Source organism: Neofelis nebulosa, chromosome 8, assembly GCF_028018385.1.
Source record: "Neofelis nebulosa isolate mNeoNeb1 chromosome 8, mNeoNeb1.pri, whole genome shotgun sequence".
Lineage (NCBI taxonomy): Eukaryota > Metazoa > Chordata > Mammalia > Carnivora > Felidae > Neofelis > Neofelis nebulosa.
The window spans coordinates 14493307-14511902 of record NC_080789.1 but is presented as its reverse complement, the minus strand read 5'-3'; the positions used below and the strand labels follow the sequence as shown (position 1 = coordinate 14511902).

The 18596-nt window shown below is 47.2% G+C and overlaps 2 protein-coding genes across 3 annotated transcripts in view; one reads left to right on the top strand and one right to left on the bottom strand.

Annotated features, from left to right (window-relative positions):
- Window positions 1–17775, top strand: part of TIMP3 (TIMP metallopeptidase inhibitor 3) — a 59441-nt gene extending 41666 nt beyond the window's left edge. Inside the window, exons 2-5 of the mRNA XM_058741492.1 lie at window positions 3898–3980; window positions 11826–11937; window positions 12644–12765; window positions 13850–17775. Coding sequence (XP_058597475.1) covers window positions 3898–3980; window positions 11826–11937; window positions 12644–12765; window positions 13850–14047 — 515 coding nt within the window. The 3' untranslated portion in view covers window positions 14048–17775. The remainder of the gene's footprint in view (window positions 1–3897; window positions 3981–11825; window positions 11938–12643; window positions 12766–13849) is intronic.
- Window positions 1–18596, bottom strand: part of SYN3 (synapsin III) — a 470078-nt gene that overhangs the window by 290600 nt on the left and 160882 nt on the right. The gene's annotated exons all lie outside the window — the stretch shown is intronic.

The window sequence follows — 18596 nt, the reverse complement described above, 5'->3', positions numbered from 1 at the left end:
GAAATGGGATTTCTATTTCTCGTCATCACCCCGCCAGCACACCAACCCAGCTCACACCCATGTTGGTTTGGCTGCTGGGGGACGCTGGGTAGACGGTGTGGGGCTATGTTCTAGCCTGAAGGAGCATAAAGAAAACCTGTGTCTAGCTCAGCCCCTCTATAAATCTGGCTTCCAGCCACTACACCAAGGTGGCAGGAACGGCCCACATGCTGCCAGCTCTAAGTTTGGAAACTGTCTTCTGTTGTTGTTGGAGAACCGTGACCTCCCACACCTCCCCTGTCCACTGTGGCCCCCAGGCCAGCGAATGCCTCGGAAGCACCCTTAATGCCAAACAAGAAAGTACAAAATAGCACACATTTGCATTGCAGAGAGAGAAACCGAAGCAAATAAAGACATGTTAATTCATAGACCTAATAGGCAGATTTGAGGTTGGCTGGTGTTTTTGCTGTGGAAGAACTTTGTGGATCTCTTTGGGAGAGCAGAAAGTTACTTAATTTTAGTCCAGTTGGGTGCAGTTTTGTTTTTATAAAGAAAACACTGGTGTGGTCTCTGTGCTGGGCCTTTTCTGCTTGTCTTTCTGGACCATAACCATGTGATCTCATTTGGTCCTGGTTGGCTGCGGTTGGATTACATGTGGGTGATGAGACAGGATAGGTACCTGCGATGAGGTGGGTACTCCAGACTTAAAAACACCTTGTACGTTTGTTCTGACCAGTTTATGTGTGTCCACCCACATCTCCATGAAGTTCTGCATGATATCTTGAGGGGCTTGCCTTTCTTCCCATCCCAGAGAGAACCCCTAGGCCTTTGCTTACAGTGTATGTTAGAAGCTGAAGATGCTCAGATAGACAAAGAACAGAAGTCACAGTGGTGGTGGTGGTGGTACTATAACAGCAGTGACAGCAGACACACTGTTCTCAGTGTTTGTACTTAACCCTCACAGCATGAGGGTTAGGAGGAAGTGTTATAGATTAAGAAATGAAGGCCCGGAAGGGTTTAATGACTTCCCTAAGGCCATGCAGCACCAGTGCTGGGATTTGAACTCAGGGCAGTCAGGCTCCAGAGCCCTGGCTGTTCAGTGCTTTGCCATATTGCTGCTCCACTAGAATTAAGTATATCACTTGTAAGCCACATAATGGGCACTGGGCCAAGACAATCAGAAATATTTAGGCGAAAAGAGGTGGGGAGGGCAGTCCACAGGGGTTTGCCTGAGGCCACACGGTAATGGTGGAATTGAAATGTGGCTTCCTGACTGCAAAAACTTACTCCCTTTTCAAAGAACTATTCTCAGATGAAAATGTTCCAAGCTCAGGCCATTTCAGGGTAAGGAAGGAACTGGCTCACTGTGTGTGCAGAAGCTTCCAGAAGTACCTACCTTTATGGGACAGGTCTGCTTATGACGTGTTATGTTTAAATGAAGTCAAGCCATTTTTGAGCCAGGAAAGGGTAGACGTTACTATTTAAAGGAGCCCCTTTTGCTATTTCTCCCCCCCCTAAGGCAAAGACTCATTTGCTAGTTTACCTTCTGTGTTAATGAAGCAGGAGAAGGTGGAGCCAAATCAATTCAGGAAGAATCAATAGTAAAGTCCTGGCAGATATGCTTTCTGCCCAACAGTTAAGCTGTTACAACCTGACTGTGGGAGTTACTGTAGAGGAAATAGTCCCTGGGCCTCTGGGAGGCTGGCTCCCTGCCGAGGATGCTGCAACAAAGTTAGACACAGAGGTGGAAGCAGAATCTTGAGGGAGCTTGCTTGGCCTGGGATCTTGCCAACCTCTTATTTTACAGCAGACTTGGAAACAGACACTCGCCTCCTCCCACTGCCTCAGCTAAATTGCTAACTTTGCCAATGGGCTCTGTGTTTTACCCTCCCTGGCAAGAAGGTCTAGAGGGTCTGTTGGTTCATCTGGGTCCTGACTTCATGTCTGACTGGGAGAGAAGGATCCAAATTTGTTTGGGGAGGAACAGGACAGAATCCAGTTGAGATGGGGGAGATTGGTCCCTAATAAAGGTGTTTTGTTCTATTTTGTTTTAACTTAAGAGATTAGAGTCAAATGAATTGAGAAACACTGTGGGACATCCAAAATGGAGGATAATGGAACTACCAGAATGGGCAGGGCTGTGTGTGTGTGTGTGTGTGTGTGTGTGTGTGTGTGTGTGTGTGTGAAAGGTATTCTGCTTAACAGACATTTATTGAGTGCTTATTTTTTTGGGAGGCTAAGTACAACTGGAGATAAGAAAGAGTGACAGGATCTTAGGGCTGAAAGGGTTCAATTTGTGGCTCAACGCGTGGCTGCTAATGTGTGCAAAATCCATTCCATCGTGGGCAAGGTCCTAGCATGAGAGCATCCAGACTCCCTTGATCGAGACACTCTCTGTCCCTAAGGAAGCTTCCCCATCTCTTGTTGCCAGTTTTGTTACTAGAGAACATTTTTGGTTGAGTCAATGAATACAACTTCTCTGCAATTTCTGTAGTGTCTTTAAGATCTCTCCATTTATTTCTCCATGTGCCCATTCTATAAATACTTTAAGACAGCTTCTGGGTACTTCTTCACTTAAAATATAAAGAGCACACACAGCCTCTTATAATCTCAAAGTAAATCCCTTCCCTCTCTGTGTTCTCAGGGCATGTAGTAAATGCCTCTCTTCCAGCCTTCCTCACACTGGGTCTGTCTAATTGTTTTCTTGTTCATCGTCAATTAATATTTACTGAGCAACTCCTTTCTGCCAGACATTGTACTAAGAAATTTCAGAAGATCTTTTGTTGAATCCTTATTCCAATTCTTCAATGTAGGTAGAGTCACACCCTCTTTACAGAGGAGAAAATTGGGGTTCAGTAAAGGAGGTGGCTTCCCTTCTCTGTCTTCTTGTCTGTATAATGTGGATGCTAATACTGTCCCTGAAAGGTAGTCATGAAGAGTAAATAAATGAGGTGTACTACTGCACACAGTCGGTGTGTGACAAATGGGAGTGACTTCTAATGGCAGCAATCCTTCCATGGTCAGCCCATTCCGCTTTTGGTGATGATGATGATGATGATGATGATGATGATGATGATGAGATGATATTAATCATGTTTATGTAGCATACACCATGTCTGAGACACAGTGCCGCGTTTCATGTGCATCATCTTACCTGATCCTTTCAATTAAAGAGATTGCTACCATTATCATCCTAGCTTTACAGAAGAGGAAATCGGAGGCCAGAAACAAAGTTACTTGTCCACAGTCCTACTAGCCATAAAAGCAGAGCTGGGGTTAGAACGGTTCGGTCGGCTCCTGGGCACCCCCTTTTCCCATATGCTCCATCCCCCACCACATCTTAACTGTGCCATGCCATCTAAGTGCTGGGTACCCAGGGCCCGCTCAGAATGCTGACTGGGCATGGAAGGAGGCTGGGTGCACATGCATTGCAACCCTGCAGGCATGCCAGGACATGCAGAGGAAGAGCCCCAAAGGAGACAGCACTCAGAAAGATGCATTGGTAGGAGAGAATAGGTCTGGGAGACCATGCAATGCTTAGATGGACAGTGGAGGAAAGGCAAGAGACTCTAACAAGAGAAGTAGATTTTCGATTACGGTGAAACCACAGAGTCAAGAAACTCCTCCGGGAGTGAGTGCAGCCTAGGAATTTCCAGGGTCGGCAATTGTGAACATTTGGGATAATTAACTTGAATGATGACTGCCTGCCTTCTTTCCTCCATTCCTCTCCCACCCCCCCAGTGTCTCTCATCTGAATTCTTGCTTTTATAAACACAATCATCTATTCAACTTGGCCCAGAGGTAAGAAAGCAATTCCAGGCACCCTGGGGGTTGGATGGCCCAACCTGAGACATGGTCCCTGATGTGGTTCAAGCCTCCCTAACCTCATTCCTGTCTGCATCTTGCCTTTTTCTGCAGTGATCCGGGCCAAGGTGGTCGGGAAGAAGTTGGTGAAGGAGGGGCCCTTTGGCACACTGGTCTACACCATCAAACAGATGAAGGTGAGTGACGGAAGCCCGTACCAGGAGAGTTCCTGGGTTGTTGTCTTTTTTTTTTTTGCCAGAAGAGTCCTGGCCAGGGGAGGCAGGGTGGGTGTATGTAGCCCCTCCCCACTGCTGGAGAGGGTGTTTCTAAGGCAGAAGAAAGGGATGGGTAGGAGGTGAGGGCGGGGACGGGGGGTGGCTGCTTCACCCTAGGGCCAGCACAGGTGGAGTCCCTCAGAGGCCATTGTTAAGAGGCTCCACTCTGGAACCACACGGCAGACAGCCTTGTTCCCTGGCAACTGTGAGACCTTGGCCAAGTCACTGCCCCTCTCTGGGCATTGGTCTTCCCATCTGTAAAATGAGGGGATGTGACTAGCTTGTCTTACAGGTTCTTCTGAGCTCTGACTTTTGAGTTTCAAAAGTTCCTACCAGTCTTATGCAGTTGCTGAGGTTACAACTTATGTTTAAGTCCTCGAATCTTTACACTGAACTTCTGCTGATCACAGGAACCTTATCCTGGTGTAGGAACTGCCCCCACTTTCCCTATTTTCCCAGATCATGCCTCCCAGCTGGTTAGCACTGTTTATTAAGCATCCTCATATAACTGAACATATTCCTGAGCATATTTGCACCATGAAGCACACTAAGGAGGTCCATCTTAACAAAAAGAACATCAGATTTGAAACCTACAAAACTTGCTTCCTTGTCTCAGCTCCACTCCTGACTAGCCTGGTTCCCTTAGAACCACCCTTTCCTGGGCTTCAGTTTTGCCATCTGTTAACAGTGTGGGGTTGGGCTAGGTTCCCCTAAGAGCTCTTCCAACTCAGGCATTTCAGGATTCTAAGTGCCCTGGGACACTGGTGGTATTACATCTAAGGAGGAGTTGCTTTGGGTGCCAGAAGGGGGTACTTATGTCTGCCTTCGCAGAGAGGGCTGGTGGCACTTACTCACCCTGAAGAGCACAGCTGGTCCACCACCCCACCTTTGTAAGCACCTCCCTATGTGCAGCACTCTGTGTCAGGAGCCTTGGAGGCCACGAGAAAGATGGGGTTCCCATGTTTAGGAAGTATAGTCAGGCTGGGAGAGAAGACACATGTGCGTGACTAAGCAGAAGTTCAAGGTGGGGTGTGCTCAGGTCCAAGGGGACTGCCAGCCCTTTTACTCACTGCCCATATTTGTGTCCTCAAAAACTAGAGCAGGACCAGACACGCATCAGGGACTTGGTGGATGTTTATCCATCTAATGGAGAAATGAGGGTGGGACTCTACTGGCCTGAAAACTCCCCAGAGGAGACAAGCCTTTGAGCCCCAGAGTAGAACTGAATGAGAGTAGTGATAGCCTGTGGGGGGTACCCAACCATTCTGGAGGCAGACCTCCAGGCCTCGTTATTCCTGCGTCCTGAGGCCTGAGGTTTGATGTACTAAGTTTGTGGAACCTGTTGCTTTCAATTCAACTTTGGAAACATCCACAGCCTTCTGGTTATGTAATGTCCAGAGTCAGCCCTGGCTAGGTGCCCTTGGCTGCCCAAGCCTGGTCATGGGACCAGCTTATGTCTTCAGATGGCCATGGGGAGAGAAGAGTGTGTGTGTGGGGGGGAACCAACGAGATCAACAACAACCAAAGAAACCCCCCTGTATAGCCCCCGGCAGCCAGTGAGCAAACGCCGAAGCATGTTAGGCAAAGCAGAGGTTCAGGAAACACCCCCCTCCTGCTCTGGAACAATCCATCACATTGTGGATGCTCTGTGGCCAGCAGATCTGAGGGAAAAGCTGAGAGGCAGTGGTTCCTAAGCTTGCCCAGCTTCCCCACTTCCTTCAGGGCCCGGATGCCAGGGTGATGAGAGGCCCTTCCTGTGGGCAAAATGTCCCACTTCCCCCTGGCTGGTGCCAGGCCGGCCTCTGCGGGGTGTTCAGAGGCCAAGTTACATTTGTTCACCCATCAGCTTCAGAGCACACACTCACTCCTGGGCTGGTGGCGTCACACTGTCCATTCACTATCCTTCACCCAGGTTCATGGAACCAGGGTGCTAGACATGGGAAAGTAAAATTCCTTGTTTTACTTCTGACACAGGCTCAAAGGGGAAATGACTTGCCCAGTCATGCATTTAATTAAAGACAGATCTGGTTCCCAAGCTAAGGTGTTGGGATTCCTTCCCAATCCTGTGTGTTCTTTACATGACTCCTCAAATCTCCCTGCCATGTCGCTTTGATCATTGATCACTGTCTAATGCCTTTTCATTAACTCTGCCCCTCCTACCAGCCCAATATTAGATTACTCCTGGAAGGGTCATTGCCCTTCTATCCTGAGAGGCCACTGAATTCTGTTGGTCTCCAGGTAGCAGTTGGCTAATCAGGTGTGGGATGTAGGAACTGGAGTAGTTCATCCAACTGTCCCTCGCCGCTCCCCCTGCCTTCTCACCTCTCTCTGTGCTGAACACTATGCTTCAGGCCTGGGATACAAAGATAATGTTTGTTATAACGAAAATAAGACTCTATTCAAATAACATGTTTTGAATATTTACTATGTACCCGGCATTCTGCTAAGCCTTTGCATGGATCAGTCCTCACAACAGCCCTGTGAAGCAGACACACATTTTTCTCTATTTTACAGGTGAGATAACTGAGACTTAGAAAGGTCATGTAATAGTCAAGTTCATACCACTAGAAAGTGGCAGACTGGAGGGAAGCTATAGAGCCTTTGCCAACAAGGAGATTATAGAACAGCCAAGCTGCATTCATCACTCCTGCCCACCCCCACCCCAGTTGTATGTAGTTCCCCCAGGGAACAAAAAGACATTAGCTTGGCTTTGTCGTTTATCTTCCAGCAGTGTAGCTCTTGACTTGCAACATCCTGCAAAGGGTGTACTGAAAACTCTTTGTAGGAGGGAAGGAGGAGAGGCCAGGGAGGCGAGCCTGCATGAGTTTTGGCACTGGTCCCTGGGTGGCTTTGTACTAGTGGATTAGAGAGTCTACCCCAGAGAGTCAGACGGGGTGAGCCAGGGCTCCCTTAGAGCAGGACTGAAGGAACTCTGAGAACGTGAGAATTTGAGCCATCCTGTCTAACCTCTCTCTTCTGTCTCAGAGTTCCCACCCCCTCCCCTGGAACTTCTTACACAGATGAAAGGCAGGCAGACCCTCTCCCATATGCTAATTCCAGAACCTCTGGTCCCACTTTGCAGGCCCCTCTTGAGTGTGCAGAGACCCACAGGTGTGTGTGTGGGGGAGCGTTTGAATGTTAAGGGGGCTTACTGCAAGCCTAAGGTTGGAGATTAGCTGGAGCAGAGGCACTGGGCTGTAGTGCAAAGGTGGAAGTTTCCAGAATTGGTCGCTCTAATCTATAGGGACCTTATCTCCCATCAGGACCATGAGAAAGCGGTCTGCTTTGCCAGGAGCTGCAGTCTGTACAGTGGAGACATGCTCCCAGGCTGGCGCAGCGGGGGACAGCACGTGGGGAACATTATGTCCCAGCTGGTCCCGGGAGGGTCCCATGGGGAGGCCCACTGGTCATGTGCTTTGCATGTCCTGACTCTGGGCAGGACAGATTTGCTGGGCAATTGGAATGCTTGGCCCCTGGGACTTCCTTCCTTCAGTGGTCTGTCTAATCAAATGAGCACTATAGCAAGGTCTCGCCTTTGAAGCTCCAGCTGGAAGCCTCTCTGACCCTCCAGCCCACAGGGAACTGTTCTCTTCTCAATGCCTGTAACTCTTTCTGGTCTGGGTCTCTCGTCCAGCCCTCAGCAGAGACTGCCTGCATTGTCATGTGCTCTGCCCCCCACCCCTTGCTAGACAGCCTGTTCTGTAAGAGAAAGGCTGTACACTTGGTATCTCAGTCAAGCATCTAATGTCTCTGAAACTCAGGTTCTTGGTCTGCAAAGGAGAATAAGTTGTGGGTTGAAAGGAGTTCATGATGTAAGACAGCACCCAGCACAGTTCTCATCTCTGGCAGCCAAGCCAGAATTATTTGACATAGTGATGACATTTCATGCTGTCAATGTAGAGTGAAGAGCAGGCATTCCATAAGAAATACTCAAAGCGCCCCAGATCCAGAAACTTCTTTCTTACATTATTTGTCTCTTTACCCCAAGGGAAGCTAACTTCTTAGAACTTTTGTGTACATACTACCAAGAGGGGAGGCCCAGAGGCTCATAGAGTCCAATGTGATGTGTGTCTACACACAATAGAACATTATTCAGCCTTAAAAAAGGACATCTTTTCATTTTGACAACATGGATGAACCTGGAGGACATTACGCTAAGTGAAATAAGCCAGACACAGAAAGACAAATAGAGCATAATCTCACTTTTATGTGGAATCTAAAAAAGCTGAACTCACAGTTGAACCTCTCACAGAAGCAGAGTAGAATGCTGGTCACTAGGGGCTGGGGGTTGGTGGAGATGGGGAAAAATGTTGGTTAAAGGGTACAGACTTTCCGTTCTGTAGGATGAATAAGTTCTGGAGATCTGATGTACAGCATGGTGACTGTAGTTAATAATACCAGATTGAGGGGCACCTGGGTGGCTCAGTCGGTTAAGTGACTGACTCTTAGTTTCAGCTCAGGTCATGATCTCATGCTTTCATGGGTTCAAGCCCCACATCGGGCTCTGTGTTGGCAGTGTGGAGACTGCTTGGGATTTTCTCTCTCCCCCTTTCTCTCTCACCATCGCTGCCTCTGTCTCTCCCAAAGTAAATAAACGTTAAAAATAATAATAGCAATACCAGATTGAATACTAGAAATTTGCTAAGAAAACAGATCTTAAGTGTTCTCACACACACACAAAAGGTAACTATGGGAGGTGAGGGATGTGTTAATTATCCTGATTGTGGTAACTATTTCACAATGTATACATATAACAAAACAGCCTGCTGTATACCTTAAATATATGCATTTTAATTTGTTGATCATACCTCACTAAAGCTGGAGAGAGAGAGAAAGAAAGAGATAGAGATAGAGAGAGAGAGAGAGAACAACCTGCCTAGTCTGAAGTTCAATCCAGCTTTAAATCTCTGCTTTAAAAGATAAGGTTGGGCAAAGAGCCATGGAAAGAAGAGGAACAAACCTTTCCCTCTGCTGATAGAAATTTCAGTAGAACTAGTTTTAAGCAAACTTTTAGTGAATAATGTGCACCAAGCACGATTCTAAGTCCTTTAATTCTCAAAAACATTTTATGGAGTAATACGTTACCCCATTTTACAGGTGAAGAAACTGAGACCCAAAGAGGTAAAGTAGCTTTCCAAATGGCTAATAAGTGGCAGAGACAAGAATCAGACTGGCTGTCTGTCTCCAGAACCAGAGTTTACCATTAATCCTCCAGTGCTTTGACTGGATTTGATTACCTTTAACATCTTTTCCAATTCTCAGATTCTCTGATTCTCTGATTGCAGGACACTACAAATGTATTACAGTCTTCCTAAATTTGTCAAACCAATTCTCAGTCTCTATGCATATAGACCTAATGATACTTTTGGGATCAATATTTAGGTCAAGAGGGGATCATTATAAAGAAAAGATAACGAAATGAGTACCATCTGCCTTTACCATATTGTCACACTCAAAAGTGACGCTAAGTGGCAGTGCTGTGTCTGTCAGACCCAATCACTTACGATGTAGTAAAGTTCTGATACTGCTTGCAAGTGCTACAAGCCCTGTTAAAATCAAGATTCCTTCAAATTCCAAAGGAGTGAGAACTGGGCAGCTGAAGTCACTGGACCCTAGACAGGGACTGATCCTCACTCATAAAGCAGAAAGGAGATGAAGGGGAAATACCAACAAGGATGTACTGAGGCTCTGATGGCCTTGGGTCTGCAATATCTCAGAGCGAGGACTAAGTTGAAACATTTGCCAGGAACTCAAGGAACATCCACACCAGAGGAGAAGCTGATGGGCACAGGGGGAGTGCAGGGAATGTTCTTGGAAGGCCACACTGGATGGCATGCACACAGCAGTGCTCTTAAGCATGGTTCCTGTTAAAGCCAGAGAGGCACCATCCATCACTGAGGAAGTGGGGGGTACAATCTGACCCGCCCCTGCTCCCCCACGGCATAATTGAAAACTGAGTGTGGACAGCACTTCTCACAGTGCTTGGCTGCGTTTCCTTGTTCAGCTGGTGAGCCTCACGGGAGAAGAGGGCTAAAAGAGAGGCCAGGTAAATTAAAACCATCTGCACTGATGGTTGCACACAATTAGGGCAGCGTTCCCCTTAAAAAGGCAGAGGCTCCCAAACTCTGTGGGTCCAACAGACACTCTATGATGGTGGAGGTCCTCGTGGACCACCTACCCCCACCATCCAGTCCCCACTTAATAGAAAGTAAGGAGAAAACCCGGCCCATTAGTACAAATGGGAGGCACTTAGATGAGACACCAATGAGGCGATGTCTAGCTTTTTATTAATTACCATAAGTAAATTAATAACGCATGCCAGGAGCTAAAGGAGAGACGTTGTCCTGTTGTAAACCCCTGGAGACCACCAGCCATCCAGGGCCTGTGTGCTCTGAGAGCTGGGAGGATAATGGGATTGGGCAACACCTCACTGCCCCCTTCTACCTTCACACACTCACACAGTTAACAGAGATTCCTTGACAGATCTGAACCCATGTAAGACTCGTGGCCATGACCTGGAATCACCAAGTGGGTCCAGCCTCGTTACGGTCATACCAGTGGCTCTGAGCACATGCACATAAAGGAGGTGCAACAGCCATAAATAGCATTTGCCTGTATCAGAGGCCCTTGGGCATGACTCTGTGAGGCCACAGGAAGAGAGACCATAGGATAGTGGTTAAGAGCATGGGCTCTGGAGCAGATGTGCCCATCTGGAGTCCTGCTTCTGCCATTTGCCAACCATAAGGCCTTAGATTAGCCACTTAACCTGCCTGGGGCCCAAGATCCTCACCTATAAAATGGGCATAAATAGTTCCTGTCTCATGGGGACGTTATGGGGGTTAATATTAGAGTGGGATTTCTCAACTTTGGTACCACTGATATTTGGGGCCAGATAACTCTTTGCTGCAGGGGCTATCCCATGCATTACAGGATATTTAAGAGCATTCCGGGCCTCTTCCCACAGACGCCCATAGCAGCCACACCCCCTCCCGTTTGTGACAATCAAAAATGTCTCCAGACACTGTCAGATGTCTCCTGAGGTGGGGATAAAACTGCCTCCAGTTGAGAACCGCCGTCTTAGAGGATGTTGTAGATAAAAATGGCCAGATATCAGCATTTTCATACAGTTCAACTTAACAATTATAAAGTGTTTAGTTTAAAAATCTAGAAATTTTGTATACATGTTTATAGGCTTTGCCTGGGGTAAAGGAAACCAGTGCTTTCAACAGATGCTCAGAAAGATAAAAGCATGGAGAACCCTGGCCCTGAGTTCAACTTCCACCAACCAAACACAATTTCTGAGTCCTTGTCTGTAAAATGGGTACAAGAATGCCTACCTCTTTGGGTTCTTAGGAGGAGACAGTGAGGGGAATGTAAATGGAATGCTTTTATACACTGAAAAATGTCATGGAGGTGTCATCAGAATGCTGGCCATCTGCCTTTTCGGAACATGGGGGTCAAGGTTGGTGAGGTGGGCAAGGACCCCTTTCACAGCAAATTGTATGGATTTCTAGAAAGGTTTGGGATCTGAGAAGAGCATATGTCTGGTGCGGTGCTGTGGGTGTGTTGAAATGGGAGGTGTGACTGGCTGTATGGGAAGGTTTCTCCAGGATGGCACCACCGTGGCTCAGACAAGAGGAGGAGAAATGGCTGGGGAGGTCAGTGGCCACACGATAGTGGATTAAGGGAGTCAGATTCCCATAGAACAAATGACAGCAGGCTCTCCGAGCCCTGGTCCTGCTCTCATGATGTTCCTTCTGCCCACAGATGTACCGAGGCTTCACCAAGATGCCCCACGTGCAGTACATCCACACAGAAGCTTCTGAAAGTCTCTGTGGCCTCAAGCTAGAAGTCAACAAGTACCAGTACCTGCTGACAGGTAACAGCCAACTCTAGCATTTAGGTCAGGGTTTGGCCAAGGTCCAGCAGTCCTTCACTTCAGAAGGCTAGAGAAGGAGTGATTGACCCAGAAGTGTCCTTAGGACTTTGGCTTTTCACCCAATGAATTATAAGGACTGTCTGGTGTTGAGTGCACTTGGCTTGGCCTATGGTAGGAGCTCAAGGCTCTACACTGAGCTGGGTTTTAGTGTGGACGCCGCCACCGGCCCTGTGACGGAAACGGAGTTTTGTCTAGTTTGACACATTCTCAGCTTTACTATATAAATCAAAAGGGATTGCTAGGACCTGTTCCTCTATACCCCCACAGTCAACCTATTTATTAGGTCTGTTTGTGAAAGTTACCCACCTACAGGCAGTCAGTGTAGGAAAGGAAAAAACAAGAACAAAACCAAGAAACCACTGATGGGGATGGGAAGGGTTGATTTCCATCCCAACTCTAGGGCTTCATGGGTTTAAGAAGCAAATCATTTAACCTCTCTGAGCTTTGTTTTCCCCACCTGGGAAATGGGGACACAGTTTTCCCTAAAACGTATCAGGAAGGATGAAGTAAAATCACAGGATTGGAAAGTATTTAGCACAGTACCTGGTCTAAGGTGGGTTCTCAGTAGGTGAGAATTCTTTCTTACCAGCCCTGTGGCTGGGCTCTGGACACAACAACTCTCCTCTTGTCCTCTTTCCTCCTCTAGGCCGCGTCTACGACGGTAAGATGTACACAGGACTGTGCAACTTCGTGGAGAGGTGGGACCAGCTCACCCTCTCCCAGCGCAAGGGGCTCAACTACCGGTATCACCTGGGTTGTAACTGCAAGGTAATCCCTGGAGAGGGCAGGCAGGGGAGGTGCTGGCTCACGGCCCCCAGAAACATCAGTTCCTGCTGTACTGGGCACTGGGCCCTTGTGCTGAGAAGGGTCTGCATGTCGGGCCAGAGCAGAAGGTCGGGTGTGAACAGGGGTGGTGAGAAATGTTGCCCCCTGGCTGAGTGGTGAAGAAGGTGGGGGAAGAATGCCTTTCTGCTATAATCTGTCCACCCGAGGCTGCCCACTTGGCAGCAGCTGGGGCATGAGGACTCTTCAGTGTCCCTGGCCTCTCCTGTGGCTCAAGGTTGTGGCTGGTACCAGATCCTTATAGTGGCAGGTCCTGCAAGCAGTCCCAAGTGAGTTCACCAGGGCAGCTGCCTCACTGATGGGCAAGCTGGCACAGGACTACTGATACCAAATGCTGCAGAAGGTCTAACCAGGGCCAATTCCTTGACTCAAGCACAGAGTTCATGCCACGGCACACAGCCTGCCTGCTGTGGGAGGGAGCTGGGCAGTTCTCTCACTGAATTCTCACAACTTTGTGTAGTGTTTATTATTACTATGCTCATTTTGCAGATAAGAAAATAGAGGCTCAGGGAGCTTAAGTAACACGCCCTAGGTCACACAGCTCCCCGATTTCACACAGCTCATGTGATTTCTAGTCGATGGCAGCTAGATGCCCAAAGTTTATGCTTTAATCTTTCTAATTCCTCAGTTTCCACAACAGCTGAGATCTCTCATCCTTGCTTGTTACCACTTGAGAAAGAAGAGTTTTCTCAAATGTCTAGTTCCACCACTTTCTGGCTGTGTAAATCAGAGCAAGTTCCTTAACCTCTCTGAGCCTCTGGTTCCTTATCTGTAAAGGGAGATAGATCTGTTATGAGAACTAAAGAGAATAGCATAGAAGCACTTAGCAGGATATCTAGCACACAGTGGCACTCGGTAGGTGTTAGTGGGTGTTACTTACATTATTTTCACCAAGGGACTGATGTGGCTGGGCTCCACCTGCAGTGCTCTGAATCCAGACTGGAGCAAGCATCAGGACTGGGGCCACCATGGCAGAGCCCACCAACCTTTGGCTGTTATCTAATTGCAGATCAAATCCTGCTACTACCTGCCTTGCTTTGTGACCTCCAAGAACGAGTGCCTCTGGACCGATATGCTCTCCAATTTCGGCTACCCTGGCTACCAGTCCAAACACTATGCCTGCATCCGGCAGAAGGGTGGTTACTGCAGCTGGTACCGAGGATGGGCGCCCCCAGACAAAAGCATCATCAATGCCACAGACCCCTGAGCACCAGACCCTTCCCCACCCTTCCCTCCCTTCCCGCTGAGCTTCCCTCGGACACTAACTCTTCCCAGATGATGACAATGACATTAGTGCCTGTTTTCTTGCAAATTTAGCACTTCGAACACTTAAGGAAAAGTCTATGCTGTCATATGGAGTTTATTTGGAACCATCCTCCTGGCCCCACCCTGCCCCTTTTTGGTTTTGACATCACCCATTTCCACGCGGGAATTTTTGGTGCCATGCCAGAAAGAATGAGGAATGCACACTCCTCTTCTTCGTGATGATATAATCTATTTTTTTAGGAAAACAGAAACCGAAAAACTACCCCATTTGGGCATTGTAACACCTACCCCTCTCTCTTCTCCCCCACCTCACCATCTCCCAGACCCGCTTCCCTCGACCCTTGTCCTCCATCCCAGTACATAAAAGACACAGACAAGGAAGTTGCTGAAAGGTCAACTGTTTGAGGATGAGTCCAGGGCAGCAAGCAGATAGACTCAAGGTACGCAGAAGACCATATACACTGAGGAGATGCTACTGCATTGTCCAACCAGACTATGTCTGTCTGTGTCTGCACGTAAGAGTGAGGGAGGGAAGGAAGAAACTGCAGGAGAGGGTCTGAGAGGGTGCAGCACACTCAATTCCCCCCAGCCCAGTGATGCTGGGGTTGACCAGATGTTTCTGAGTCCGGCAAGCAGCCAGGACAGAATAACAGAACTTTCTTAGTTGATGAAGACTTAAACATCTGCCTGAGGTCAGGAGGCAATTTGCCTGCCTTGTACAAAAGCTCAGGTGAAAGACTGAGATGAATGTCTTTCCTCTCTCTATCTCCCACAAGACTTCCTCCTGGAAAACTCTGGTAGATTTGGCCGGGAGCTTGCCTTTATGTAAATCGGAGGAATACACACATCGTACACTATCCACAGATATAGTCAAGTAGAGCTGGGTAGAGAATACTATTTCCAAAGTAGGGTTTAGCTCACCTAGGGGGATGTGTTTGTATACACATTTGCATATACCCACACGGGGATATAAGCTAATTTTTTACAGGACACAGAATTCTGTTCAATGCTGTTAAATATGCCAGTAGTATAATCTCTTCTATTTTGTTGTCGTTGCTTGTTTGAAGAAAATCATGACATTCCAAGTTGACTTTTTTTTTCATTTTAATTAAAATTTGAAATTCTGAACACCCTCGACATCCCTTTAACTGGGGTCATCTGACCTCTGTCCCTCTCCTTTTCTCCTGCTTCATGTTTGGGGCCTTCATTTAACTGCCTTACTGGCTTGGCTCAGATGAGAAATGAGAGTTAGTGTGGGTCAGGGGCCTGGGCACAGGAGGGAAAGCTGCCTTGGCTAGACAGCCACTTTCCTGGATTTTGGGACAGCCTGCTCTTCTCCCAGCTCACTGGTGGGCCAACACCCTCTCCTGAGGTCCTCACCTCATGGGATTAAAATCGGTGGTCACTAGGGAAGCCTGACTCTGCAATCAGCTGTAGGGTTTTTGTTGTGTTTTTGTTTTGTTTTTTTTTTTTTTGAAATAAAACTATAATATAAGTTCTCTGATTAAATAAAATTATTTTCAGTTTAAGTGTTGAAAGTGAGATGCCAAGAGTAGGTGATAATGGATATTTCACAGAGTTGGGGGTGGTAGGATGGTGACATTTAACATGATCACTCTGTCTCTTCTTTCAGATTGTGGCTATTTTCCTCTTAGTATTTGTATCTTCAGTTCATTCCACTTTAGGAAACAGAGCTGCCAATTGAAACAGGATTTAAAAAAAGAAGCAGACAACACATTGTGATGTCTTGCACACACACAGACACACACACACGGACACACACACGCGCAAATACCCAGGCAAGGTATTTGGCAGAACTCCTGAGTGGGAAGGCAGTGCAGGCATCCAGTTTCCATGGTATTCATTGGATTATCTTGTACCTTTCACCCTATGGTCATGCCATTTGGCAGGTGGGAAACAGGAGGCTTTGCCCTCTCAATGCAGCTGTGTAAGCAAAAGGAGCTGAGGTCAGCGGACCAGTGGTCTTTAAAGGGTAAGCCCAAGTCCTTGGTGTTCTGAGATTTTCTTGATTTCAACCTCCAAGTCTTACAAGATGGAACCCCTGACCCAACCACACAAGTGCCCTCTCACAATTGGACATCAGCATCCCCTCTATGAAGCATTGGCCATTCTTGGTCCTTCATGGGGTCACCTCCACTCACACAAGGAGGGACCTGGGGTGAGGCCTGAGCATGAATCATCTGAAGTTTCCCTGTAGAAATATTGGTGGAACCACAGTCCCATCTGTCAGGCCCTGTCAAAGAGAATAGCAGGTCCTGGGCAAAGAAGGGTCCTTTGCAAAGCGATGTTGGCAGAGGGCGGTTTTTGAGCTTTCTATAAGCTATAGCTTTGTTTATTTCACCTGTTCACTTACTGTATAATTTAAAGTCATTTATGTAGCTGAGACACTTCCGTATTTCAATCATATCGTGAGCGTTTTATTTTGCTAAATCTTGTGTCATGTGTAGGCTTTAATATGTGTACATTGTGTTTAAGAGAAAAAAAAAATGAAACCCACATGCCGCCATTTTCCTGAATCAAATTCTAAAGTGGAATGGAGGGTAAAATACTTCTACTGTGCAGGCAGCTAGACTGGCGAACTGGAGAAATGAGAAGGAACTACCACTTGACACTAATCCCTCCTCCTCCTCATCAGCATCCCAGTGCTTTCTGGAGTAGGAAGGAGGAGGGAAAACAGCAAGTACATCCATGTCCTTGCTCTGTATCAACTGGCACTGGGCAGTCTGCTGGTCATTCCCATTCTTTTTCCCCCCTTATTTTTGACCACTCAATTGGGAAGCCATGATTTCTTCTAAAAACCCAGGGCCATGGGAGCTGTGATTCCAAGACCTCTTGGCTTCATCTGGCCATCTCTTCTGCCTCCCTATCCAGAAAGCATTATACCTGGGGCTCTCTCCTCTCAGACCTGTGCTCCACCTGTCTGGGTAGATAATACCAGAGACTCCCATCCTTTACCATCACCCAGCTCCAGACCTACATCATGGCAGTCATGGTACAGCCCATGAATATCATTTTTCATATGATGGTTCTTGAACAGTTAAAGAAACAAATGATTTATTGGAACAGCTCTGTCTCAGAAACACTGTGGCCCCTAGGAGACAAGTACCCTCCCCTGCCCAGCCTTTCATCTTGTGTTTGATGATCATCAGTATGGATTACCCCAAGATGGCACCCAAGAGTTTGGCTCCTGGCTACCAAAAGTAAAAATATCACTACAGTAGTTTTACACAAGGAAAACACTTTAAAAATCTGATGATAGAAGCAAAACAAAGTGTGAGAATGTAGGGGAGGTGGATATCAACAGCCTCCAAAAATTAGCATTTGGGAGACATGAGGAGGGAAAGAATTTAAGACCGGTTCGTGCTCTCGGGGGAAGGGCTTCACAGATCCTCCCATGCCCTCACCTTTCCCCTTAGCCAGTCTGCTGTCCTGAGACCCAGAAGTGATGGAGAGAAACCAACCAGAGAAAACCCTGTCTGGAAGGAATGTATTTGTTGCTAAATTTTGTAGCACTGTTTACAGTTTTCCTCCATGTTATTTATGAATTTTATATTCCGTGAATGTATATTGTCTGTAATGTTGCATAATGTTCACTTTTTATAGTGTGTCCTTTATTCTAAACAGTAAAATGGTTTTATTTCTATCACACACCTGTAGTCCCTTGCCTCCTTATATCCTGACTGCCACTGGGGGTAATATAGACAGCAGAGGGCCTTGGGAGCTGGTCCCACCTGTCCTGGCTGCAGGCAAATGAACATTCCCCTCCCTTCATTCACTTCTAGGGCTTGAGCCCACCCTGCCCCAGTCCTTTCCCAAGGTAGGAGCAGGCATTCTAGATTTCCCCCCAACTGCTAATCCAGCACTGACCTTGCTCCCTGTTTCTATGGCCAGGGTTCTCCATAGCTCTATAGAATCTGGATTCCTGTCGAATTAACTATTAGTAGTTCAAGTATTCCCAGACTGGAGCCCTGACTTGGCTTTCCCTGTTTTCATCTAAGAATCTCACACCATGAAACTGAGAGGGGAAGGTTGCAAACATCAGTGCCTGATGCCAAACACCTGCCTGAAATTCCAAGTATGGCTTGGCCTAGTTGGAAATGCTAGGAACTCGAGAGGTCCCACTATACCCGTGAGCCCCTCCCAGAGCTTACAGCTGGACCTGTCATCCTCAATGAGTTGGGTTGGCTGCAGACCCCTCACCCAACTTTCATCCCATTGTTGACAATCATCCAGGGTATAGCTTTTGCCCCTATTTCAAGCTAATCTACTTTGATCACCTATCATATATCAGGCACAGCACTCTACACACATGATTGCATTAAATTTCCACAACCCAATGAGGTTGTCCCATTATCATCCATAGTTTTTAGCTGAGGAAGCCAAGACTCAGGTTAACTCATTGCTCAAGACCTAGTATGCTGGCAGACTAGGATTTAAATTAATTCTGGTTTGATGATAATCCCTGAATT